The sequence below is a fragment of the Quercus robur genome, chromosome 8 (assembly GCF_932294415.1).
Source record: "Quercus robur chromosome 8, dhQueRobu3.1, whole genome shotgun sequence".
NCBI classification, from domain to species: Eukaryota; Viridiplantae; Streptophyta; class Magnoliopsida; order Fagales; family Fagaceae; genus Quercus; species Quercus robur.
Genome location: NC_065541.1, coordinates 49,018,178 through 49,045,381, shown reverse-complemented (window position 1 = coordinate 49,045,381; position 27,204 = coordinate 49,018,178). Strand labels below are relative to the sequence as shown.

At 33.4% G+C, this 27,204-nt stretch overlaps 2 protein-coding genes across 2 annotated transcripts; one reads left to right on the top strand and one right to left on the bottom strand.

Annotated features, from left to right (window-relative positions):
* Window positions 1-12,676: 12,676 nt before the first annotated feature.
* Window positions 12,677-13,129, bottom strand: LOC126696407 (uncharacterized protein At4g02000-like). Its single transcript, XM_050393156.1, has one exon. The coding sequence runs from the start codon at window positions 13,127-13,129 to the stop codon at window positions 12,677-12,679; it is 453 nt and encodes a 150-aa protein (XP_050249113.1).
* Window positions 13,130-18,256: 5,127 nt separating this feature from the next.
* LOC126696810 (AAA-ATPase At2g46620) lies at window positions 18,257-20,594 on the top strand. Its single transcript, XM_050393536.1, has one exon. The coding sequence runs from the start codon at window positions 18,752-18,754 to the stop codon at window positions 20,192-20,194; it is 1,443 nt and encodes a 480-aa protein (XP_050249493.1). The 5' UTR covers window positions 18,257-18,751; the 3' UTR covers window positions 20,195-20,594.
* The last annotated feature ends 6,610 nt before the right edge of the window (window positions 20,595-27,204 follow it).

Sequence of the window (27,204 nt, the reverse complement as noted above, 5' to 3'; positions counted from 1 at the left end):
TGTTCTGGCTTCAAACCACTTCTAGAAATGCTTTTTCGTAAAAATGGGTGTTTGGTTGTTACTGAAAATTGGGTCAAACTAAAAATGTTTTCATTGTTGACTATAAAATAAGGGCAACGGGGTGTAAAATATTTTCCGTTGTTATTTTCACTTCAAACCATTTTCGAAGACGCGCAAAGAGAGAAAGAAAGAGAGAAAGAAGGACTCACAGACGCGCAAACAAACAGAGAGAGAGAGAGAGAGAGAGAGAGAGAGAGATCGCGCCGTCAAACCCACAATCACGCCGGTCAGATCGCCGTCCTCATCCCCTCCACGCGACAGTGAGTGCTCTGTTCATCCCACTCCGGCGAAAGAAGACCTATCCCACTCCGTCGACCCATTCTTCATCGTCACCGACCCAATGAACGACCCACCCCTGAGCTGACCAAGTGGACGACCCACTCTGCCGACCCATTCCTCATCGTCACATAGCACCGTTTGTTTCGATCTCTCTCTCTCTATCACTTAAGTCCCTCTCTCACGATTGATCTTGGGATTTTGATTTTTTTTTGTTTTAATTTTTGTTTCTTTGATTGTTTATATATCTTGATTCTCTGTAATAATATTTGTTTGGATCCTAAGAAACTATGAGAAACATGATAAAAATCAATTTTTTAGAGCATTTTCAGGAACACAACCGAACACTAGAAAATATTTTCCAAAACATTTTTTAGAATGCAACCAAACACTTGAAAATATTTTCCTTTCCCGAAAATATTTTACACTTGGAAAATATTTTACATTCAACCAAACGTAGCCTAACTGCGTATTAGAGTTGGCCTGGCTGAGGACTAGTTTGAGGAAGATTTTTTTTTTTTTTTTTTTGGTTGAAAGAATGTTACCCAAAACCTCAGGCAAACTATTTTTTTCTCAACACATTTACCAAACAGCGTTTTGAGAAGTGTTCTATATATATATATATATATATATATATATATACACACACACACACACATAACTAAATTCTTATTTATGGTGTCCACTCCATAAAAATTGTTTTTTTATTATAAGGCCGAGATACCAAGGCTTGAGCTGTGTGTATCAGTGGGTTTTTTTTTTTTTTTTTTTTTTTTTTCAAATGTTGTAGAGCAAGTAAAACTAATGCCCCAATTTAGTTTTTTCATGAGCTGGCCACCCCAGCACAAGATTCACCTCCCGGTCCCCCAACTTGTTTTAACATGTCAACCACCCACATTTTTACTAGCTTCTTTAGTTGAGTTTTTCCCAAAATACTTTATAGTTTTTACCTTCTAGTCACCCAAAAACTTTTAATCACTCAGTACTCTCAAATTCTCTTCAATTTCACTTCATTAAAACTCTTCCTTAACAAAGCATATCCTAAGAAAAAAAAAATATTCCTTAACAAAGAGTTTTATATCAAGAAGCTATGTGAATTTTAAGAGGTACACAATTCTTGTTTTGACTTTTCATTTCTATTATAGTTCAATCTTTAATTACTAATTTTATGATTATGGTTTATGGTTTTCTAATTAAGTTAAATTTATATATATTTGAGAGGTGCAAAAGTGATCTTGAATTTATTTTTTCACTATAGTAATCTAATTTGGTTGAATTTAGATTCAATTTATTTTATGCTTGCTAATGGTTAATTTGTTATTTTAATTTCTATTAATATTATTTGTTCTTGACATGTACTCTAGCTTTATTATATACTTATATTTTATTTCTATGAATGTTATGGACCTATAACTGTTTAAAGGAATAGGAGAAACTCAATGGCAAAAGAAATGACCTTAAAATGACCAATTGGTCATTTATTTTTATTATTATTTTGGGTATTAATAAGAATTACATTGATTAAAAATTTCTAACAAAAATTTTGTAATATTATACATTCTTCCAAGTTAATTGTTACACTTTTCTTTTTTCTTTTTTTGAGAAAGTTTATAAATTCAAAAAAAATTCATATGTTGATGTAACTAATCATTAGTTATAGGTAAAAACAAAATGATGTTAGTAGTGGGTGTGGGGCTAAAAGAGAACTAATAAAAGCTAATACGATAGTTTTGCCTCAACTCTCTCAAAGTAAAATTCCTAACTCCACGTCCATGAAATACTAATTAATTTTTGGTATAAGTGAACTGAAAAATCATTAGTTAAAATAGAAAAATTAAGTTCTTATTTCAAAATAAATAATTAAATAAAATTTGTTTAAATTTTAATGCACTTAAAATACAATTGTGTCTAAAGCATTCAAGCATTAGAACATATTTAGCATTGACATCCAAACACTGCAAAAGAAATGCTAGACAGCATAAAAGGAAGGATTGAAATCAATCACTCGCACAAAAATTTCAACTTTTTCCAAACCTTTTAACTTTTTTTTAATTATTCACATTTTTACAATTTTAACTTTTTGAACTTATGGTTGAAATCAAAAGTTAAATTTTTAAACTTTTGAACTCAACCATTGAAAAAAAAGTATTATTGCAGGAGGGGAATCTCAATCCAAAAAGGAACCGTGGTGCGCAGAAGACACACGGAAGCCACTAAAACAATGTGGTGGATTACAAACGTCATGATGTAGATGTGGATTGAGGCCCATCCGATCTGATCGGACTTTCAAGCAACTTGTGCATTCGGCTGCTCCACAACATCACACATCTGATTCACGGTCACAGCTTGGCTTCTAAGTTTTTGCCTTTTTTGGCACCGCTAAATTTTGTAGCTAATTTTGTGGTTCATTTGCAAATTATATTTTGTGTATCCTATTCAATTCACAGCCGCCTCCACAATTTGGCTAAAAGACAGATGCGTCAATGAAATCTTAAGAATTAATGGCAAAACTATCATACAGATTGCAACTCATCAAATTCGTTCATTGACATTTTTGTTTTATGTACTTCTCATGATTTTTAGGATTTTGCTGTCAAATTATACTTCCAGAAATAAAATTGGAATATGTCTTAGAATTAAAACCATTGAATGTCTTGTCATGTCTTTTTTTTTTTTTTTCTTCTTTTCTTTTTCAGGGGACAGAGGGAAAGCAACATTAAACAAAAATCAACTATATGCCTTTCACATGCAACCTAAAATTTTATATATACATAAAGAAGGAGAGATAAAAATTATTCCATACACCAAGAGGACCACATCGGTAATGTCTAGTAATCCTTCCAATCAATAATACAACGTCATGTGTTCAAATAAATTGAGAACGTAATCACATTCTTAGTTACAACTTAAAAATAATAATTAAAAAAAAAAAATCACAGCAATAGCAACGACCACCCACCATCCCCATATGTCATTGATAGGGTCCTCTACATCGCACCACTAAAGTTTGAGCAATTTGGACCCACTTTTTAGAAGGGACGGAGTTAAAATTTGGAGTTAAAGAGGCCGAAGTATAAATAAAAAAATTTAAATTAAATTATTATGAAATTCTAAATAAGCATCCATTTAGTATTAACAGACCATAAAAAAATAATAATAAAGATGCAAAATTATTGTTTCTTAATATATTACAATGCAATCATTTATGAAAAGGGAACTTGACTTTTTTATGTTTTTGAAATTATCTATGATTGAATCTATATTAAATGTCAAAGCGATTTTCTTTCAATGAATAACCAAGAATTAGTAAATAAATATATAAGATTCTTTATAACCCTATTCCTTCTCTCTTGTGTGGGTGCACGCGTGTGTGTTTGTTTCTCAACTCAAAACTAAAATCAAATCAAATCAAAGAGACCACCCCTACTCTTCCCACCGATTTCCTATCTTAAACAAAAAATTGTCGCCATTGCCAACGTTCTCCAACCATTATAGGTTCAAACCCAACCTCACTTAGTCTTCTCCTTTGACCCCACCCCTCCTCCTTTAGGTGCCACCACCATTCTAGATCCATACATGCCATATTCATTCCACATGTTAACCAAATTATTGCCCTTAGAATCAATCTTCATGGCTCTCAACAAATGCAAAATCTTTTGCCTTATTTTTTGTATTTTACTTTATACTCGATCAATCATGGTATGCCATGTGATTTTTTTTTTTTTTTTTTTTTGAATTTTGAACTTTAATTATTGTACGAAGAAAATCAAATAAATATATGACAAATCATAATTAATAAAGAGTAAAATATATCACAAAAATTTAGGCGAGAAGATTTGTATTTTGCTTTCAAGTTCAACTCAATAAATTGGAGGGAAAACCCAAATCCAAGTTGACATTGATTCCATTAATGTCCTAGAACTCCACAATATAGAGAACATGTGTGTGAATGCCAAAATTGGAGAATGTGGCGGTGATGGTTGGTGTCGTCATAATTTTCCTTCTTTTGGAATCTTGTGACTATTGATTATGATTATAGAATATGACTCAATTTAATTTGGATACAAAGGCACTATAATATTAAATGAAAGAATCACCAAACATTATTATTGTTATAATCCTTTTATAAAATATATACTAATTCTAATTATTTGGGGGAGGGGGAGGTCAGGACTCAGGAGGTGTTTGTTGGGGATTTGTGGAACTCCATAGGGGTTTCATGCGTCACGCTTCTTAACTAGTGTTTGTATCTATCAAAAACCAAAACAAAAATAATAATAATAAAAAATCATTGTGCCTGTATTAGCATGACACCTAGGAAAGTTCAAAAACCACAATTTAACGTGTAAAATCCGTGTGTAAAAAGTTTCAAATAGGTTGACATTTCGTAGTTAGACAGAGAATATATTATATATATATATATTCATTATCTTTACCACCTTCTTGAAGTGCCGTAGAAACAAAGATGTTGGGAACTTGTCTCGTCACTTTTTTGCGTGTCTGCCGGTTGGGGATGCAATTTCGTTAACCTTTTACAAAATCATCATTTTTCTCAAAAGGTCTTTATTCCGTCGCGTAGCTTTACTCCATTTTTATTTTTGGAAAAGTATTTTCTGCGTTGTTGGATGTTTGTTTGCTTGTAAAATATAGTTTTTTTTTTTTTTTTGGCTTGTAAAAATATAGTTAAACTTGTAAAATGTTTTTTTTTTTTTTTTTTATCAAAAATCTATAAGTAAAAACTTATAAAATGTTTTGCCAAAAAAAAAAAAAAATGGGTAAAATATTTTACAAGTTTTGAAGCAACCCTCCCTCCTGCATAGTGGTCGTCGGGGTTGTTGATGGTAGCTAGAAGGCACCAGTTTTGGGTCGATATGATAGTTTGTGTCTGAAAAATTTTAGGTCACACTAAAAAGAGCCTATGGATATGTTTGGATACCACTTATTTTATTGAAACTAAAAACTTATTACTGAGAGTACTGTAAATAAAGGTAAAAATTAGTTAAAATAGTACAGTGAGACTCATAAATAGTACCAAAAAGTACAGTGAAACTCATAAATAGTAATAAAAATAAACTGAATAGTAAAATAATTTTAAGTTTTCAGTTCTATCCAAACACTCGCTATATATAACCATTTTATGACTTCTAAAAAGTTTTGAGAAAAATATGAGAAATCCAACCATATGTCTACCCCTTTTTCTTTTTGGCCATTTGTTCCTCATCAGGGCCGGAGCCAGAAATTTTTATTTGGGGGGGCCGATTTGTGTTGCTAATTTATTAGTCTATACAAACTTTTATACACATACACAAACACCTGTATCTATACACACATACAAAATTAAACGTTTCATAGAATTAAATTAATCTTTCACCATCTTCCATAGTGAAATCTTTACAATTTTCATTTTCAATATAAGTTACCAAATTGTCTACCGTTATGAGTAAAAAAATTTCAAATGAATTAATAAAGTATTCAAAGATATAAATAATCCAAAACTTTAAAAAATACGAGAATACATTTTACCATTAAAAATGAATTTGAGAAACAATACGTTCTCTATAACTACTAAACAAATTGGACAATTTTTTTTTAAGAACATTATTGGACCAACTCAAATAGTTGGGAGGGGACAAGTCCCATTTTTGAGGGCTAATTATTAAAATATTAAATATTTCTATATAGTAAAAAAAAAAATTTCAAAAATTTTTGCACCCCCCCCCCCCCCCCCCCCCCACCCCCACCCCCACCCTAACATGTAGCTCCGCCCAAGTTCCTCATATAGGGCCAAGATTCTGCAAAGACTAATTAATTTGGTACATGAACAGTTAAAGTAAGGTTGTGTAATGGAGTATGTCATAGAAAATGTGAAAATAAGCCAAGAAATAAAAAGTTAATGCTATTGGGCCAATTGTCCTCTTCAAGAGAATTTTGAAAGGTATTCCGCTTATTCAACTGTAAAAGCTCATCCATGACTGTAAAGCCCAGATGTGCTCTGTCACTTTGACTGATTCAGTTTCAGTTTAGAATTACACGCCTTGTACACGCATGGACTTGAAAATTTGAAGAACCATCTTTTTTAACTTAGCTCTGAAGTTTTAAGCCGTTCAAATGTTTAGGCAGTCTACTAAGTAACAAATTAACAATATGGTTCGACCGCCCACATGAAGAAAATTTCTGCAAGAAACCTGTTGTTTATAGTTTACTTGATTGTTTGTTTGATTGTTGCTAAGTTTAGAGAGGAAAATTAAGGGATATTCGGAGGTTACAATTAGTCAATATCCCGTTTCAATTTCAAGTTTTTTAGGTTGGACTCAAGCAACTTTTTTCTTTTTTTTTTTGATAAATAAGCAAATCCATTCCAAAAATTAAACAACCTGCACCAGCAGGATAAACACTCCCAAAAGGACAAAAGAACACAAGGCCTAATCATTTTTAATCACTTACCCACAAGGCCACAATGACTTATTATTTTAAACAAAACCAGGACTACAACAACAACCCTCCTTTTTTTTAACAATTGACGTAGAAATAGAACCCAAAGAGTCCATAAGACTCTCCATCATAAAAACAACAAAAAATGGAAATAATAACCTTCGTAATTTTATTATCACAAAAATAAGGTAATAAAATAGTAGCAAGCCAACTTATTCATATATATATATATATATATATATATAATCTATTTGGAAACAGCTTATTTAGCTGAAACTAAAAATTTTTTGCTGAAAATATTATAAATAAAACTAAAAAGTAGTTGAAATAGTATCGTAGAATCCATAAATAGTACCAAAAAATGTAATGAGACTCATAAATAGTAGTATATAAAAAAAATTAAAAAAAAAATTGAATAATAAAACAAACTATCTTTTTAAGCCAATTAATGCCAAACACAACCATAGCCTTCCCAAAACTATCACCATTTAGCATTCCTTTGGATGAACTTATTTTTATTTTAAAATATAATGCACAGTATTTTAAAGCATTACATTTTTTAAGGTAGGACTATAATTTTACACAATAAATTCATCCAAATAGCAAAAAACAATTAGTATCTCGATATGATGAAGAAAAAAAATTATTATGAAGCAGACATTATAAGTAGATTTAAAAAAAAAAAAAAAAAACTAAACGCAAGCTTAACCTCACACACATCAATGTGTATGTCAAATAGACGCTTAAAATTAAAAAAACTATCTCCCTCCACAACCTTAGATTAAAAAGAAACACTTAAAATAAAGATGATCTCTTGTTTGAAGTTTACTTCTAAAACACATTAAAAAAAAAAAAAAAAAAAAAAAAAAAAAAAAAAAAAAACCAATTAACTCTGCTTGACTAACTACTTACCAAAAAAAAACCTCCACCTATACTGTCTCTAGTGACCAACTTGTACTCTTTTTTTTTTATAGGAAAACTGTGATTTCATTTCAACTCAAATAGAAATAGATACATCATGGGTAAGAGCTTGCATTAAGAAGCAAGGCGTCTCTTCCATCCATGCTACATAATCGACAATGCATATAGCATGTTTTGCCAATAAATGCTGGTTTATAACCCTGCCTACGAATGTGAGAAAAATCAACCCGACGAAACAGCCCACAAAAAACAAGTTCACCCGAAATGACTGATGCCATCGAGGATGGTGGGGATAAGTGACCACACAGAGCATTATAAACTACCAAAGAATCCCCTTCCATAATGAAATCAGAGATACCTACATCCCTTGCAAACTGGAGAGCTACCCCAATTGCCTTCGCCTCCACCTCCAACACTCCCAAGGGTGCATTTATCTTCTGGCTTAGAGCTGCTACGACCTGGCCCTGTTTATCTCGGATAAGGACACCAACTCTTGCTGATTTTTGTGTGATGAAGACCGCTTCATCCACGTTCATTTTGTATCTTGCCGTTGGTGGGGGAGACCACCTCACATCTTGACTTCTTGGTATTGGTTCCAGTGAAGAGTTCGCACTTCTATATTCTACCAGGTATTGTGCACTCCATTTGACCAGAGCCTCACCTGTCTTCTTTGTCCCGCCATGGCGCACTTCATTACGATTTGCCCATATCGACCATGCTACAGTGACCACTGTGGCCACCTTGTCTTCATCGTACTCCTTTAGCATCATCAAGTGCCATACCAGATCGAAGAAGGAGCTGATGGCAGATGGTTCAAAAACAAACCTGAGTTTAGTGCATTGCCAAATCTGTCTGGCTCTCTGGCAGCTCCAAAACAGGTAACCCGAGTTCTCCAACCCGTCATTACATTCCTCACAACTATCAATGTCCAACACTTTTCTCCACTTCAAATTCACCCTCGTGGGCAAGATCTCTCGACAAGCTCTCCAAGTGAAATGTCGTATTTTATGAGGGACCAATATCCTCCAAATGCGCCTTCAAAAAATTCGAAGTCCACTGCCATCAGAACTGGACCCAGCATTATCAAATCGAGAAATCTCCATTGCTAACCTGTATGCACTACGAACACTAAATAAACCATTAGTTGTCGCAGCCCATATAAGCTTGTCCGGCGGTAAATGAGTGCTTAAAGGAATGCTTTTGATAGTGTCTGTCTCATGGGGAAGAAAAAGGCATCTATCACCTAAATTTTCCAACCCACAAGTTCATGGGAAATCAACTCACTAACCTATAGATCAGCATGCACGAATAGCCTAGGGGACACCGCCTTGAAAGTAGAAGATGATGGCAGCCATTTATCACCCCATACACGGATAAACTCACCATTTCCCTCATTCCAACGAATGCCTTGCTTCACCAAATGTTGAGCGGCCATGATACTCCTCCAAGCATAGGATGGGTGGTTCCCCATTGATGCATGGACAAAATCTGTGTGGGGAAAATATCTCGCCTTGAAAAGACGATAAACTAGTGAATCATGCATTACTTGGAGTCTCCAACCTTGTTTAGCAAGAAGAGCAAGGTTAAATTGTTTTAATTGCCGAAACCCCATACCTCCATCTGCCTTGGACTCACACATTTTATCCCAACTAAGCCAATACATTTTTCTCTTATCACCTTTCTGACCCCACCAAAAATTCCGGATCATACTAGTCAAATCATCACAAAGATAATTAGGTATTTTAAAGCTGCTCATAGTGTATGTTGGTATAGCTTGAGCTACAGCCTTGATCAACACTTCCTTACCTGCTTTTGAAAGGAGTTTCTCTTTCCAACTTGCTAACTTTTTTGCTATGTTTATCCTTAATATCATTGAAAGTATTCCTCTTATTTTTCCCTACCAAGGATAGTAAACCCAAATACTTCTCATGCTGCCGAATCACTTGAGCCCCAAATCTATTCTTTATTTCTTCTTTAATATTATCAGGAGTGTTCTTATTAAAAAAACAAAGCCGTTTTTGTTCGATTCAATTGCTGGCCCGAAGCTTGTTCATAGACCCCCAAAATTCTTTGTAGGGCATTACATTCTTCAATTGTAGCCTTACAGAAAATAATATTGTTGTCTGCAAAGAAGAGATGTGATAGGTGAGGAGCACCCCTACAAATTGTTACCCCTTCCATCTCACCCATATCCACTGACTTTTTTATTAAAGTTAAAAGTCCCTCAATACACAATAAGAATAAGTATGGGGACAACGGGTCACCTTGCCATATTCCCCTAAATGGTATGATCTTGCCCCTTGGTTTCCCATTAATTTTTACTGAATAGGAAACTAAAGTAACACATTTCATGATCAACTTCCTCCATTTCTCCCCAAAACCCAGTTTAGCCATAATTATTTCCAGGCATAGCCACTCCACTCTATCCTATGCCTTGCTCATATCCAATTTCAATGCCATTTCACCTTTTTTGCCTCCCTTCCTACCATTAATGTGGTGCATGGTCTCAAATGCTAAAATGACATTATTAGTGATCAACCTTCCATGCACAAACGCACTTTGGGTGTCACTAATAATGGACGGCAAGATCTTCTTCAATTTGTTTGCAATCACCTTGGACGTTATCCTGAAAACCACATTACATAGACTAATAGGGCGAAAGTCAGTCACCCTTTTGGGCTCCTTGACTTTAGGGATTAGTACAATATGAGTCTCATTAAAAATAGGAGGAGACAAGCCATGATTAAGAAAATCAAGAATAGTTTTAGTAACTACATCACCTACTATTGGCCAAAATTGTTGATAAAATAAAGGGGGCATACCATCAGGACCTGGGGCTTTTAATAGGTGCATCTGCTTCAAGGCCACATGTACTTCACTAGCAGTAAAAGCTTTGTCCAACATTTGATTCATTTGTGGGGTCACTTTTGGCTGCATGGCTTGTAAAATTTCATTGAAATCTATTGGATGGTTTGTTGTAAAGAGATTCGTGTAGTACTCCTCCACTATATCACCCACCTTCCCTTCATCTTCTTGCCATATCTCCTGTGCATCAAGCATCCCATCAATCTGATTCTTTTTTAGCCTAACCGACGCCTTAGCATGAAAATAGCTTGTATTTTTGTCCCCATCTCGAAACCAGTTAATCTTTGAACGTTGATACCACATTGCATCTTCCTTTTCATGCCATTTGTTTAACTCCATTCTTGTGTCCCTCATGTCTTGAATGTTGCCTGGAGAGGCTGGTTACAACTCCAACCACTCCAAGTGTTTTTGTAGTTCATTTATTTTCCTACCAATGTGTCCAAACACATTTTTATTCCATGCTTCCAGTTGCATCCTACATTGATTTATACATGGGAATAATGGGAAGTTCGATTGGGCTAGAACACCATCACTATAAGCATTCTGCACGATCTCTTTGCATTGAGGTTCCTTGAGCCACATTGATTCAAATCTAAATAATTTCTTCATCTTCTTTTTACTGATCTTTCTATCTAAACGCAGCAACAAGGGAGAGTGGTCTGATGCCGAGTTGGTGAGGTGGTGAAGTTTTGCTCTTGGGAACAAGTTCACCCAGTCAACAGTTGCTAAAGCATGGTCAAGCCTTTCTCGAATCTGCCTTCCATCCCTCGTCTCATAAATCCATGTGAATCTTGGTCCCACGAAGCCAATGTCATGCAAACCACACAAGTTTATTGTTTATACAAAGTTTGCCAGTTGTTGCCTTGGTCTAGAACTCCCACCTTCCTTCTCCGACATGCTTATAATCTCATTAAAGTCACCGATAACCAACCAAGGCAGCGAAGAAGTTGTACCCAAATGCTTCATTTTAGCCCATGATTCTTTTCTTCTTGAAGTTTCAGGATTGCCATAAAAGCCAGTCAAGTGCCACCATCCATATTCAGCCCCACCATCTACCAGTGCGTCAATGTGTGACTGTGAGAATGTTTGAATATCAAGCTTCACCTCCTCCCTCCATAACATTGCCAACCCACCCTTTGAACCAATGTTGTCCACATACAAACCATGTTTGAAGTTACGTTTATCTTTAACCATAACCATCCATTCCTTATTTGACTTTGTCTTCATGAGGAAGACGATCTTGGGCTCTTCTTTTTTTACCACCTCTGACACGGCGTTAACTGTCTGGAGGTTCCTAAGCCCCCAACAGTTCCAACTGAGGAGATTCATTGCTCCTGGCAAGGTTGCTTAGCAACCTCCACCGATTTATATTCTGAAGCCATCAACATACTCAGGTTCTTTGTCTCTTCATCCATTCTGAGTCTCTTTTCTTTTTCCTGCATCACACCTTCCATGTCTATTTGATTTATTTTCTTATGTTTGGGCCCTTCTCTTTCAGCTATTGTTGGTTCACTTAAGTTCCTTGGCCTATCATTCAATTTGACCCACATTCCATTAGGCCAAGGCTCGGTGACTAGTATGGCCCGTGAAGGCCCTTTATCACTTGGTTGTATTTTATTTTTGGTACCACACACCCCTCCTTTCCTTCCTTTTTTTATCTCTGTCATTATCCACCCACCCAGCTGTGAATAACATGTGTTTACCAAGCTGTGAAGACCTAGGAGTCAACTGAACATCATGACTATTATTATCTGTATCTTCAGCCACCATACTTACTTCCATATCCGTTTCCTTCCCATACTGGTCTACCGTTACCGCACTATCCTCCTTATTTAAATTCTGAGCTTCAAAACCCTCATTAATAGCCTCATCAATTTCCTGGAAAGTAGCCGCAAATTCCACTGCAGATTGATGTGCTATTGATTTTCCGGATTCTCTGGATACGTTACTAGACTCCACGTTCCCAATTGAAATAGTCGCTAGCGCCATGTCCGATCTGCCTATTTCGATCTTCCCACCTCTCGTTTTTAATGCCCCAGTCGTGTGTTTCATACCCTTGAACCTGAACTATGGATTTCTTCGCCGGATTAAACTAATTAGGCCTAATCCACGATCCAAATTGTTAATCTTGAACCGATAATGTTCCCTTGCTCCGAAGCCACAAAACACACTCTTTATCGTCATGCGTTAAATGGCCGCACCAATAACATAGATTAGGTAATCGTTCAAACTGAAAACAAACCCAACCTTCATTATCTTCATCAAAATCCACATGTCTTCCTTTGCACAACGGTTCTAATATGTCTATAGTCACTCGTACCCTCATGAAGTTTCCTCCTCTCATCTCTATTAGATCTTTTGGCATAGTAACCACTCCTAATGACTCTCCAAGATGCACTGCTACTTCCATCGTCAAAAGAGAGTATGGTAAATTATGTATCTGAACCCAGAATGCTACCTTGTCGAAAGTGAGGTCCTTAATTGGAGTAGACAGATCATATCGTTGAAAAACTACCAAGTGTCTGTCAAAAGACCATGGTTCTCCCATTAGTACCTTCTCCACATCCTCTGCCATCTAGAAAGCAAATAATAATCTGTTATCCCCTGCTTCACTTACTTCAAACTCTTTCCTAGTGCGCCATAGTGGTTTGAACGTTTTTGCCACACCCTCCACATTCAATGATCTGCACGTAAAGAACTTTGCTACTAAAACAAAAACCTGTGTTTTCTTTTTCTTTGACAGGTCAAGCTTATCCCCTTCGTTCTCCGTCAGTGATAATTTCTTCCAATCCCTAGTTCAGTCCTCCATACCGATCCTATTCTGTATCCCAGACCCCTCAAAAAAACAGCCCCCCATACTAGTAACGTTGTTACTAGAGGGAACTCAACGTCCTTCCCAAAACGAGAAGGGAAACTCTATGCTATGGAATGGAGATGGTGGAGAACCCTACCCTACCCTACCCTACCGAGAACCAAGTGTGTTGTGTCATCCCATGTGTAATATGTTAGTCCAGCCTTGGAGAACCCTACCCTACCCTACCGAGAACCAAGTGTGTTGTGACCAACTTGTACTTGGTTTAGTTTAGCAGGTAATATCACCGCACATCCTTGGTGCGATGGTCACTTCACAAATATAAATGTTTGTGGAGTGTGGGGAGCAGGGCTGTGGTTCAAGTCTCCAGGAGGGAGTTTCACACACATATACACTTAGATTAGATTAGGCTAAAATAGAATTTCTATCTTGTATTAAAAAAAATGTTTAGCAAGTAATCAATGCATTCTTGAATCTTAAGATAAATATGGAAAACCACAAGCTTGGCTTAAATCAGTGTTTTTTATTATTTACCTATTTTTTGCTACTATTCATAGTCTCATTGTACTTTTTGCTACTATTTATAAGTCTTATTATACTATTTTAACTACTTTTTTAGCTTTATCTACAATATTTTCAGTAAAAAAATTTTAATTTCAACAAAATAACCTGTTCCCAAATAAACATAAATTATCGGCCTAAAAGGCCTACTATGAGCATGCACAAGTGGATTTGACCTGACTGGAGGCCAATCCCATCTACTATCATGAATCAAGCATTCAAGGGTTTTTTTAAGCTGTCCGTGTCATAATATATATATATATATATATATATATATAAAATTTTATAATTGAAAAAAGTAATTTCAAGTTTTCAATGGTCAATGTTTCATTTTGAAACATCAAGAAGTGTTGACATGTTAAACTATAAGTTTCTTGACATCACAAATATTCTTTTTAACCAATTAGTAATCCATGTAATACAATAAAATTCAACAAAATAGTTTACTAATCATAATTATTTTTTAAATATATAGTTTGAAAATTATGATGGTCATTCATTTTTTTTATGAAAGAAAAAAATAGGTAGGGACAATTTGAGTTGGCATCTTTCACTTGGGCATGACTATAGTGACACTCTTTCCGCTGAGCCCAGGCCTACGAGAGCAGGGGATTATGATTGTTAATAATAGTAATTTATTATAATTGTGTTCATACATTGAATTAATTATTTGTGAAAATATCCTAATAGAGAATGTAATTGTATAAGTTTAGAAGATTTTATAGGAAATCCTTGAAGAATTTAAAATCAATTAAAAATATATATTAGTGTGAGCTTTCAAAAGTTAATGCATCAATATTAGATAAGATTAATAAAAAGTTAAAAGTTTCGGTTATATATATTATATTATAAATTAAAAACTAGTCAATAAACTGTGCAATGGCCATGAAAGTTCCTCAAATATAATCTGCTAGTTGTATTATTTTTTCCAAATATAATCTTCTAGCCTAATCTTGGTTTGTTTGGATTGAGGGGTTGGGAGAGGGAGTAGAGTTGGCACAAAATTAGCCTATTTTTAGCCAACTCTACTCTACTTTCACTTCCTCCCCCTTCAATCCAAACGGGCCATATGAGTATAAAACTCTCTTTCGGAGACTTGAATCTTGGTCCTTACCCTCCCCCCCCCCCCCCCAACTCCACAAGAACTTGTACTTGTGAAGTAAGTGACCAATACTATTACGCACAGTGGCGGAGCTAGAAATTTTTTTCAAGGGGGGCCAAGTTAAATATATAATAAAAAATAAATCCAAAGAATTACACATATACATACATACACATGGAATGTTTGTAGTTTTGATTTAACCTATGATATTTTCTTACCTAAACAAAATATTTCAATCAAATAAGTATTTACATCTTTGTAAAAAAATTAATTAATAAATAAGTATTGACATGTCTAAAAATATACAAGTCAATTTAATAAAATAAAATAACGTATGGTATACATTAAATTCAATTTTAATTTAATGAGCTGTATATAACATAAGAACATTTAGAGGGAATTAAAAATGCATTACCTGTTTTTAGGAAAAATTTAGGTGGGCCATTATTGAAATTTATGTCTATTTTTTTTTTATACCAAAAATACAAGAGGGAAAAAGGATTTTTGAAAAGTCAAGGGGGTCATGGCCCACCCTCCCTTGATCACACCAAAACTGCATAGTGATAATTATTAATATTATATGTGAAATAGATAATTATGAAAGTTATTAATTGATATTGTATTTATAATGATTGTATTATTATATGAAATATTTTTTCAACCATTTAATGAAAATATAATGTAGCAATATTCTAATGAAATATGTAAAAATATAAGATTCTATAAGGAATTATATAGAGTTTAAACTTAATTAAACATATATATTAGAATAATGATGTGAAAATTATAGAGGCATCTAAAGATTTATGTGGCACAATATTAAGAAGTCAATAAAAAATCAAACATCTTTAGTTGTATATAGATACTAGTCAATAACAATGCAATGCGCATAAAATTTTAACATAATATGATTTTTATCTTCTTTTTATTTTCTTTTATTCTCTAAATATATGAAAGTTGATAATTTTGAGCATTATCAATAGACTACTATTATGATTAAGTTTATATATGGAATTATATATTCTAGAATTAGACATTTATTATAAATTTATAATTGTGTTTGAATATGAAACTATTAATTTTGTCATTTAAAGAAAATATGATGTACCAAAATTATAATGAAGGATTTGTCAAAATCTCGACCAAATCTAAGCCAAATATGTTAAGATCTCATCATATCTCAACAAAATCTGACTAGAGAAAGGCTCACGCTAGTGGAAAAATGATGATCTGTGATGGTAAAAATCAATTGGATCGATTGGAATTGGATTTTTATACAATGACCTGCCAACTGACTTGCCAAAGTCAATTTCTATGGGTGAGAACCTATCACGAACTGCCATAGGTGTCGGATGAACTGATGGTATGCTCGAATTGGGTCGGTTAGGAAGGATGGGTTGGTTCCATAGGTTGCTTGGACAGCCCAACACGTTATAATTAGTAGATAATAAAAGGGTTTGGCTTACTTTCTGTACTTTTTTAACTAGACATTTCCTGTTGTTTTAAATATACAATGACAAATGGTAGTGAGTTTTAATCTCCACATTTTATTTAGTTAGTAAGTGATGTGACAATTTCTTAATAAAATAAAAAGATATTCCAGTTAAAAAAGTACTGGAGGTAAGTCATAACGCTAATAATTGTCAAAGGATGAGAATTAATAACAACCTTGCAAATCAAAATTAGTTTGTATATAACATTGCTCAAAATCTGTTAATTGGTTCCTATAAATAACAATGGTCAACTATGTGCTGAGATATGTCCAATATGGAAAAATCTTGTCCAATATATGCCCGAGCTCTTTCCATCAAAAATGTATGTCCTGAGGTCTCCACACTCATTGCAGTGCAAATCAACCTTCTGTCAGCCCTTTTGAAATAAATAATGAGGAGTTCTTTATGGCAAAGTTTAGGACCATACATTTTTTTACAACTTTTTGCTACAATTATTTGCTACAATTGTGACATAGCAAGTTTCTTTAATAAAAAAAATTGTAACATAACAAAATGTGATTGGTAAAGAAAAAATAATTGGTTCATATATAAGTGATAGTTAATCACTTATTGCCTACTACGTTAAAATTGTGGAATAATTTGGAGTCCTAGAACTATTCTCACTTTATAATCCCATTCAGACATGATATATATACATCTATATATATATATATATATATATATATTTTAATGAGATACATCTAGTTATTTGGAATTGGATGCTAATTAAATATCTAAGAAGAAGATCACTTTGAAATTCAACCGTTAATTATTAGTAGTAAAAAAAAATTATCTTGTTATTATTAGGATTAAAAATGGTCACAATTTAGTTTCAAGAAAAAAAAAAATGGTCACAATTTGAAATTGAAATGTGATGTACGAAAATCAATTTTTGGAAGCTGGAACTCATGGGTCATGGCTGATATGCCAATGATATGTGGGCCCATTAGAAGAAATGCTGAGAAGAGGTCTTTAATGGCATCTAGCCTATAGAGTGCAGTATAATACTGCACTGGATTGAATTTGAGGTAATAATTAATTACAGAAAAAAAAGCTGACCTACAATTCCGACTGTTGAGAGCAGCAAGCCTGCAAAGCACACCCACCAAAAAAAAAATAATAATAATAAAAGAAAGGTGAGGTGGTATATTATATGATGGATATGCATATAAATGATACCCAAAAAATAAAAAAAATTGATAGTTAATAGATACAACCTGAACGAGGGCCATAATAACTCTTTATAAGGCCGTAATCTAATATATATAATATAATTGTTATAAAAAAAAAATATATATATATATATAATATAATAATATGGGCCCAATTTATGGATGTTTTCATAACTTTTATTAATAGGCTATTTTAAAAAAATTTTAATATTATTTTTATGGAATATATTAAAAAAAAGTGAGGTTGGAGTCCAATTGTATTGAACTAGTTAAAATAATAATATATGTCTACTTTTAAATATGTGTTATCATCTTAACAGATCTTTAAATATATTGAATTTAAACTTCAAAAAAAATAAAAAATAAAAACTCTCCAAAATATATATAGATATATGTATTTTTGTATCTTCATAAAAAGTTTCTATACATATTTTCTAAATTAATGCCACCAGATTTTCTGTTAAACTTTTTTCTAATAAAATAATAATAATTTGAAAAAAAATTATACATAAAAAAATCTAATAAAAAAAATATATAAAAACCCCATTAGGTTAATTGCACATTACAATCCTGGCTGGAAAGTAGCTAGGAAGGCCTCCCGAATGCAATGACGGAGAACTAGAGGAGACTCATTATGCAGATTCTACAACAAAAACCTCTCTTCTATCCACCTCGTCGTCCTTAAGCTTTCTCAGTCCCTCTTTGGCTCTTTTTCCTTCTCTCTCTTTCTTTCTGACCTATCCCACACAGTTCACACTTACCCGGCAACTGTAGCTGTCTCTCTATCTCATTTGTACACCCCTTCTCACCATTAAATACAAATTGATTTCCATATCTCCTTCCTCATATATATATAACCTTCAACACCCCACGTTTTCTTAAAAACTCCCACCTTTCACCTTTCTCAATATATATATATATATATATATATATATATATATATTTCCTCTCTTTATTGTTGTTCCCAAACAATATGTGTTCTCCCAAGAAAAGAGTTTTCTAACACAAACACAAACACAAACCCAAACAAACAAGAAAAAAGCTACAATATTTGACCATGATTCTTCAAATTCTTGTTGGGTTTGTGATAACTTGTTCTCTGGTGATGATTCTTCGGATGCTTCTGTTCAAAACCGGGTTGATTTACACGGTGAAGAAATGGTGGAGATGTATAGAGAACATTATTCATGTACAGCAAGTTCTCAAAGTCCCCGAATTCAACGAGAGCATGCAAGAGAATCAGCTTTATCGAAAAGTCTCTCTCTACCTAAACTCCTTGCCCACGCTCGAAGACTCCGACTTCACCAACCTCATCACGGGTAAGAAGCCGAACGACATCGTTCTATGCCTCGATCCGAACCAGACCATCGACGACAACTTCCTCGGCGCAAAGGTAACCTGGACCAATTCCAAGAACTGTTTCGTTTTGAGTCTCAGAAAAGCCGATAAACGCAGAATCCTCCGACCTTATCTCCAACACATCCACACGGTATCCGACGAAATCGAACAGCTAAAGCCTCGAGATTTGAAGCTGTACATGAACATCAAAGACCAGCAAGGCAACGGACGGTGGAGATCTGTTCCTTTCACGCATCCTTCGACTTTCGACACCATTTCCATGGAGGAAGATCTCAAAAACAAGGTAAAGTCCGACCTCGAATCTTTCCTCAAAGGCAAACAGTATTACCACCGTCTAGGCCGTGTTTGGAGGCGCAGCTTTCTCTTGTACGGTCCTTCGGGGACAGGGAAATCGAGCTTCGTGGCAGCCATGGCTAACTTCTTGTCCTACGATGTTTACGACATCGATGTCTCCAAGGTCTCGAAAGATTCGGATCTGAACTCGTTATTATTAGGAACGACGAGTCGTTCTATTATTGTGATCGAAGATTTTGATCGGTTTCTGATGGAGAAACCAAGGAACGAGAATTTATCAGTGATAATGAAGTTTATGGATGGGATATTGAACTCGTGCGTCGCTGAAGAGAGATTGATGGTGTTCACAATGAACAGTAAAGAACATTTGCTCATTGACCCGGCTGTTCTTAGACCGGGTCGAATCGATGTTCATATCCATTTCCCTTTGTGCGATTTTTCGGGGTTTAAATCTTTGGCTAGTACTTATTTGGGGGTTAAAGATCACAAGCTATTTGCTCAGGTGGGGGAGATTTTTCAAACTGGGGCTACTTTGAGCCAAGCTGAAATTGGCGAGTTGATGATTGCTAATAGGAACTCACCCAGTAGAGCTATCAAATCGGTCATCACAGCGCTGCAACAAACGGACGGTGATGCCAGGGTGTCGGGGAAGATCGGACGGTCGAAGAAGTTTGTTGAAGAAGTGGGCGAAACGGGTGGCGTTTTTTGTAGCGATACCGGTAGCGGTGGCAGTGGTGGTGGGTATACGGCTCGGGAGTTTAGGAAATTGTACGGTTTCTTGAGGATGAAAAGCAACAAAGTTTCCCATTCTTTTGATTCGGGTTCGGAGAAGAGAGATGGGCGGTGATTGGTTATTTGATGAATGACCGATGATCATAGCGTTTCGAAACGTTTCTTGTTGGGGGAAAAAGACAGGAGTTTCGAACCTGTCAGAATTTCATTTTGGGGAAGAATATCCTATAAAAGAATGTCATCGATTGGAGCCAGCCAAAATTGTTCTATGTGTATATAGTTTGATTGGTTGGAATGCTTTGTTCATACCTTGTTTGCAATATGATTCTATGATTCTATGATTTTTTCTTTTCTTTTCTTTTCTTTCTGGGGAATTAGTTGATAGTTTGCTTCTCATTAATGTTGTAGTATGATAGTTTAGTCCTTTGGTCATGTAAATGGCAGGCAACATTAGCTTTTGGTTATTTTTAATAGGATACAATCAAATAGATGATGATGATACATGTTTCAGTGTAGTTGGTAGTGTGTACAGTTTGTTGATTTGTATAGTTTACCTGTTTTTTTTTTTTTTTGTGATTTTGTTTTGGGTGGGGGAGGGACGAGGCAAGTCGTGTTCGTCGAAGGCTAGGGACACATGAGAAGCATAGGTGTCTACGGACTAAAAAGCCTTATTATTGGCTTTGGTGATATTATTATTAATGATGTGTGTGATAAGCATGAACAAGCAAATCAAATTGATTTCATACGAATAATGACTGTTTCTCAAATATTCATGTGGTGTGTATCCATCGTGAGGACACGTTGTGGAGCTCATTTATGAACCTTTCGTTCTTTTCTTTTCGGAGAGGAATTAAGCTGAAAAAGACAGGAGATTAACTCCTGTACATGTTTAAACATATGTTTTTAATTTTTAAATAATATTACATATATTTTTATACATTTTTCGTTTATATGAATTTTAAAAAAAATTAAAAACTGTTGTTTAAACACACGTATCAAACCAATAACCTCTAATTCATGATGTATGGTTCAACTACTATTCCTTGAGTTAACATATAACCAAGTTAATGCTTTTCATCTTATCAACAAAAAAAATAATGCGCTTTGCATTTCAAAGATTCTACTTAGGATGCATTTTTATAAATTGTTGCAAAATAGTGTTTTCGGATTAAAATGAATTTTTGTATAAAAGCTACGAAGAGTTACTGTTTCATTTTGAGTTTTAAATACATGCTTTTAAGCTCTCAACATGCCTAACCAAATGAGTCCTTCGCAAACAAATGATGCATAGATTTTTTTTTTTTTTTTTTTTTTGGTATTTTTGGTAAACAAAAAAAAAATCACAATTTTCCTTTATTTTCTACTTGTATATCCATGAATGATCCCCATACAGAGACTTGATCGTTGCCAAAGTGTAGGAGAGATATGATGAAAGTAGAAAGAGAAATCTACGTAGGCCTTGTTGTTAGTGACCAGATTCACAGACCACTAAAACTGGGTCTATCCCTTCATTGCCTTGCTGTTTCTCTGTTTGTTCAGAAATGTAAAGGAACTTTGTCCAGGTTGTTGTCTTGCTCACTGTGACTCATCATGGGCGATGATACGTAATAGGGCCCTTTGTTGATAAAGTCAGTTTGTCTTTAGGTACATATTCAGCCAAACAAAAGTAAAGCATAGAAAAGTGTAACTTCACTTATCATGATTCATGCGTTAAACAGAGTTCTCCACACCAACAATAACATACTATCTCTCACACACACCGCGTAAAAGATCCGAATTATTGTCTTCGGGTGTGGTTCTCAGCCATTCGACGAGGCTTTTTCTTGTTTGCATTTTGATTCTTTTTCTAACGTTTCTCGAATTGTCCCGGGTCAAATATTTAGATAGATGCCTAAAAAATAGAGAAAGTATCTAGTAAGTCGTGTTATAAAGCGCGTGCACATCCAGCTTATACAAAATTTTCCCCAAAATATTACTTGATTTTAATCTCGTTTGAATTATCTGAAATAAGTAAGTCATGAAATCATACTCAACTTTTACTACCTTCAAAGCTAAGACACTCTTATCTAACTGATTAACGAATATAAACTACACAAAGAATTTAACATTAGTTTTACAAGTATTATTAAAGTATAGGAGTAATAGTTTAAATTAATTAGAATTTACCATTGTTTAACATAGAAATAACCCAATGGACAAATTCTTATCAAATTAGTTTTCATCATTTCCAAACAAATTTTTATTTAATTAGATTTTATATTTTACAAATCTCTAATTTAACAGAAACATTCATGAGATGCATCATTTGGTAGATTTTGTTGCTTGATGTGTATTACTTCAAACTAGCATCTGAGCACGTGCTCAAAAACTCTTTTATTTTTGGGGTAAAATTTAATAATTTGCATCCATTATAATTTGAGATTATTATATTTTACAATTACAAAAAATCTAAGAGTGTGATGAAAATTTATTTCACCCACAAATGCATAATACTCATCACCGCTAGGTTTTTTATTATTTAATTACGTTTTTATTTTTTACAATCTCTAATTTAACAGAAAACATTCAGGAGATGCATCATTTGATAGATTTTGTTGTTTGATGTTTATTATTTAAAATAAATTTTTTCAAAAATTAAATGACTTCAAAAAAAAAAATTTTGGGACAAAGGAACTAGATTAACTCATTTTGAAAAAAATGAAGGATTAAATTGACAAAAATTAAATCTTAAAAAATAATTTGACAATTGAAATAAAGTAAAGATACTAAGGGCCTAATTGATAGGAGAAATTTTTTTTTTTTTTCAAAACAATATAAAAACAATTTTCACTGGCTCCTACTTTTAAGAACAATTTTCAAAATACTAAAAACAAAAAATAATTGTTTGGGAGACCATTTCTATTTTTGAGATTTAAAAAAAAAATGTTTACAAAAAGTAACATTAGATCTATAGATTTTTTTTTTTTTTTTGGTGGATAATGATAAGGGAATAGAGCTTATCATGTAATTTATTTATTTATTTATAATGATAAGTTTCAAATTTGAGAGGTGGAAATTTTTTTGTGATAAAGATAAGTTCCTTAATTTAAAAGATAAAAGAGTTTGAACAAATATGTGGGATCCACTGTTTTCAATCTATTTATAACTATGTAACATTTTCTATATCTTGAAAACACCTCTTAGACATTTTTAAAATCCTGTTCTAAACCTGGAAAATAGGATACAGTTTTTTGAAAACTGTATTTAGAAAATATTATCCAAACAATAAATTTAAGTGTGAGACCCACCATATTACGGATTGTAAAATAAAAAAATATATTTAAATACTCTTATCAAACAAGTCCTAAATATGTGAACTATTTTGTTTCATTTTCTACTTATACGAGTCATATACTCATATGTCATTTGAATATTTGAATTTTAATTTGTGAGTATAATCAGGGGTGTAGCTAGGATTTTTAACTTTGGGGGGGGGGGGGGGGGGCGAATTACATGCTTGTACATTAGTCATAACTCATATATTTATGTGTATGTATATGTGAGATAGATAGAGTTAAAAGAAATAAAGAAATGAAGCTTAAAGATTAAGAATGCCACACAAAAAAAAAAAACAATCACTAGTTTAAGAAAAACAATAAACTTTTAACGACTTTCACATTTGAACATGCACAAACATGGTGCACTTTTGTTTACTTAAAAATAAATAAATAAATAGCATTTGGACAACTTTGAATTTTTTTTTTTTTTTTTTTTTTTGGGTTTGAGTAAACGCTGTTTTGTTGGGTGAAGTTCACTTGAGAAACTAAAATATTGTAATTGTAAATATAGTCATATTTCAAAATGAATACTATAAAGAAATTAACATTGTATGATGCATAAGACCCACAACAAAATAAACACATATGACAATTGCTCCAGTCAATTGTTGAACCAAAAGCTAATGACTAAAAGGTAACTCATACTTTTAATTTGTTTTAGTCATTTTATATGCCATAATTTGCTAGACAACCCCACTTAGCTAATTATTTTCATTACTACCATATACCTTTTTTAATCCTAATAGTTCCATGCTTGGATACATCCAATTATAGCCAATAAAATTGAGACATACTTATGGTATCAAATATTTTTTATCACTCCTGCTAGTGTGTCATTCTATGTAGTTTTGAGAGATAATTACCTCAGCTCTTTGATTGATCATACAACCATAACATATTTCAAAGGAGAAACCACTAAAACTAACATTAGACTAGAAATGTGAATTTTTTTGGAGGAGCCAATTGATACATTTGCTGGGGCCAGCTTGTTTTTATATAGTATTATATAGGAGCTTCAAAAAGCTTTTTTTTGGGGGGGAGGGGGAGGAATGGCCCCCCAAGCTTGTGTGTGCCTCCCCCAGTATAATTCAATGCTATTAGTTGCTCTTCTACACTTGTTTTGGGCCTTTTTTTTTTTTTTTTTTGTAGATGTCGACAACAGCCCAACCAATTAGATAAATATTTTTGGGCCCAATTGACCGAAAATTCGCTTATTCTCTCGTATCTCTAACTTTCATCTGAAATTGTCCTCCCCCCCCCCCCCCCCCCCCCTTCTTTTTTTCTGGAATAACTTTATCATTATTCTTCGAATCGATCATGTTGCCCATAGTATAACACTAAAAACCAGCCGCTCATTTTTTTTCTTTTTATTTATTTATTATGTACGAATATTGGTGATTAATATATGCCAAACTGGACCAATAACTGATTTATTAATTTTTAATCAAGGACCAAATAATTCATTCAGGTTAAGTTCGGTATCAAACTTTTAATTTATTTTTTAAGAAGTATCAAGTCTATCAACCTTTTTATTTGTTGATTCTCAACACAAAAAATATATATATATATATATATATATATATATTTACTTATTTCCTTCTGGGATATTCTTTTTATTTGAAGATGCCATGCCTACCTGTTTTTATGTTGAAAAAAAAAAGGAATTAATTTTCATGAAAGGTGCAATCATGGACTGTATCAGAGTCAGGCCAGCTGTTTCTGTCATTGATTGAATGCCTCACTGGGAATACTACGGAAATAAATAATGTAGGCACTAGACAGAGACTCCTACATTGGCAATAGCAAAGCATATATTCTGGCAGATTCAGATCCGGTGATTCCATATTCTGCCATTGTATTCTACAGCTCCACGGGTGGAGTGTGCGGTTTACTTTATTCATTACCATCAACTATATATTTTTATTCTAAATTTATCTTTATTATTTATATATATTTTTAATACATTTATTATTTAGATCTTTTTATATTTAAAGCACCAATAGATTTCCTTTCTAAGAATTTGTGGGAAGTATATCATTATTGAGTTTATGGGCTCGTTTGATTAGAGATTTTTAGTATCATTGTTTAAGTATTGGGAAAATATGTGTGAGTTAAAAAGTGTTATGAAAATACGTGTTTCAATGTCTAAATACTGAAAACTGTTATTTTCAAAAAAAAAAAAAAAAATACTGAAAACTATTATTCAAGTGTATGTACCAAACACCACCTACCTTTCAATTGGGGCTGGTGTGTTTCATCTCACCAAATAAAAATATCATCCATAGCAAAGCATTTTGAAAATTTTATTTTGTGCAATAGTGATATGTAACATCATTTACATATGAGCTTTTTAATTTTTTATAAAGCACTAATAGATTTTTATTTTAGAAATTATGGAAAGTTGATGTAGGACAAAATCTACAATTTAATTTTTGTAATTATTTAAATTTTGGTACTTTTATGTAAAAAAACGTTATTTTAGGTTTAGGTAATTTATTTCCTTGTTTTTAGGTGATTTTAATGTTTTTTAGGTCAAATTTGGTTCTTGTTATAGTTGTATTAATTATGAGTTATTTTAGAATATATTTTTTTGTCTGTCAAGTTTTACGGAGTCCTTAAATAGGTCCCTAAGTCTGTACATGTTTTTTGGAATAATTATTTAATTAATAAAATTTAGACTTTTTGGATTCCAGACTCTTTCTCCTTGTGGATTCAAGGACCCTTGTGAACTCTAAGAACCCTTGTGGATTCGAGCTTATTTTTAGAAGCAAATGTGTTTTGTTTCTTGTTTTCTAGAGGTAGACATGTTCTGCTTCTTGACGCTTCCGCATCTCACATCAAAAGTACATCTTGTTGGAATGGGTGTTCCATCAAACCAAACTAAAAGTCAAAAGATCATCCATCGTGAAACATATTGGAATTTTTTATTTGTATAACTGTGATATTTGATATGTAATGCCTCCTCACATCGGAGTAAATCCCACCTCATATGAGAGGGGTGTAATTATAGGTAGGTTTCTTTGCCTCTTTCTCCACTCTCAAATGAATGATAATAGATTCAATGAATAGTTTATTCTACTTGTGCTGTGCCTCAAAGACTTTAGCAAACTCTTTCTAAGATTAGAGAATGGTAACATGTACTTCTTTTACCACATAAATATTGTATAGAATATAGAAAAGGATAATGCGCATGAAAGTTGGTGAAAATTTTCAACGAGTAAGTTGAAAGAGTAAATTCTTTATCCAATTTAATCTAATTGTTAGACATTTGATATTCAAAAAGCCCATGTAAACAACACAAAATCAAAGAAATGTCATGTGTCTTACACCTAGCTAAAAAAATTTAGAGGGAATTGAAGGATTTAAATGAGAGGCGATATATAAGTCAAGGGGCTTATTACATCCAATTTCTTGCTTTAATGAAATTACAAATTTTTGTGTAACTTGTTGTCAAGAATTTTTTTTAACTGATGTGAGAAAAATTATAATTGTGCAAATAAGTTTTTACACAATTCAGTTTTTTATTCAACTTTTAAAATGTTTGAATCCAACAAAAAGGTAGATTTGAAACCTAGACACTAAACACCACAAAGGGTATCGATGCCTTCGGGCTAACGACTTGAACCCAACTGTCAGACTAAAAATATTATTTTATCTAATCTAAAAACAGTATACTAAAAAAGGTCTTACTAAAAAAAAAAAAAAAAAAAAAAATCCTAAGATTAGGATTCGGAGTCGATGAACTGCCCAAGTGGACACCTTTTTGGGCTTTACACAAAGCCCATACGCTATACCAACCATACCAAAG

Coding starts and splice junctions, on each gene's coding strand:
- LOC126696407 (XM_050393156.1), bottom strand. CDS start 13,129: ATGGCAGAGGATGTGGAGAAGGTACTAATGGGAGAACCATGGTCTTTT.
- LOC126696810 (XM_050393536.1), top strand. CDS start 18,752: ATGATTCTTCAAATTCTTGTTGGGTTTGTGATAACTTGTTCTCTGGTG.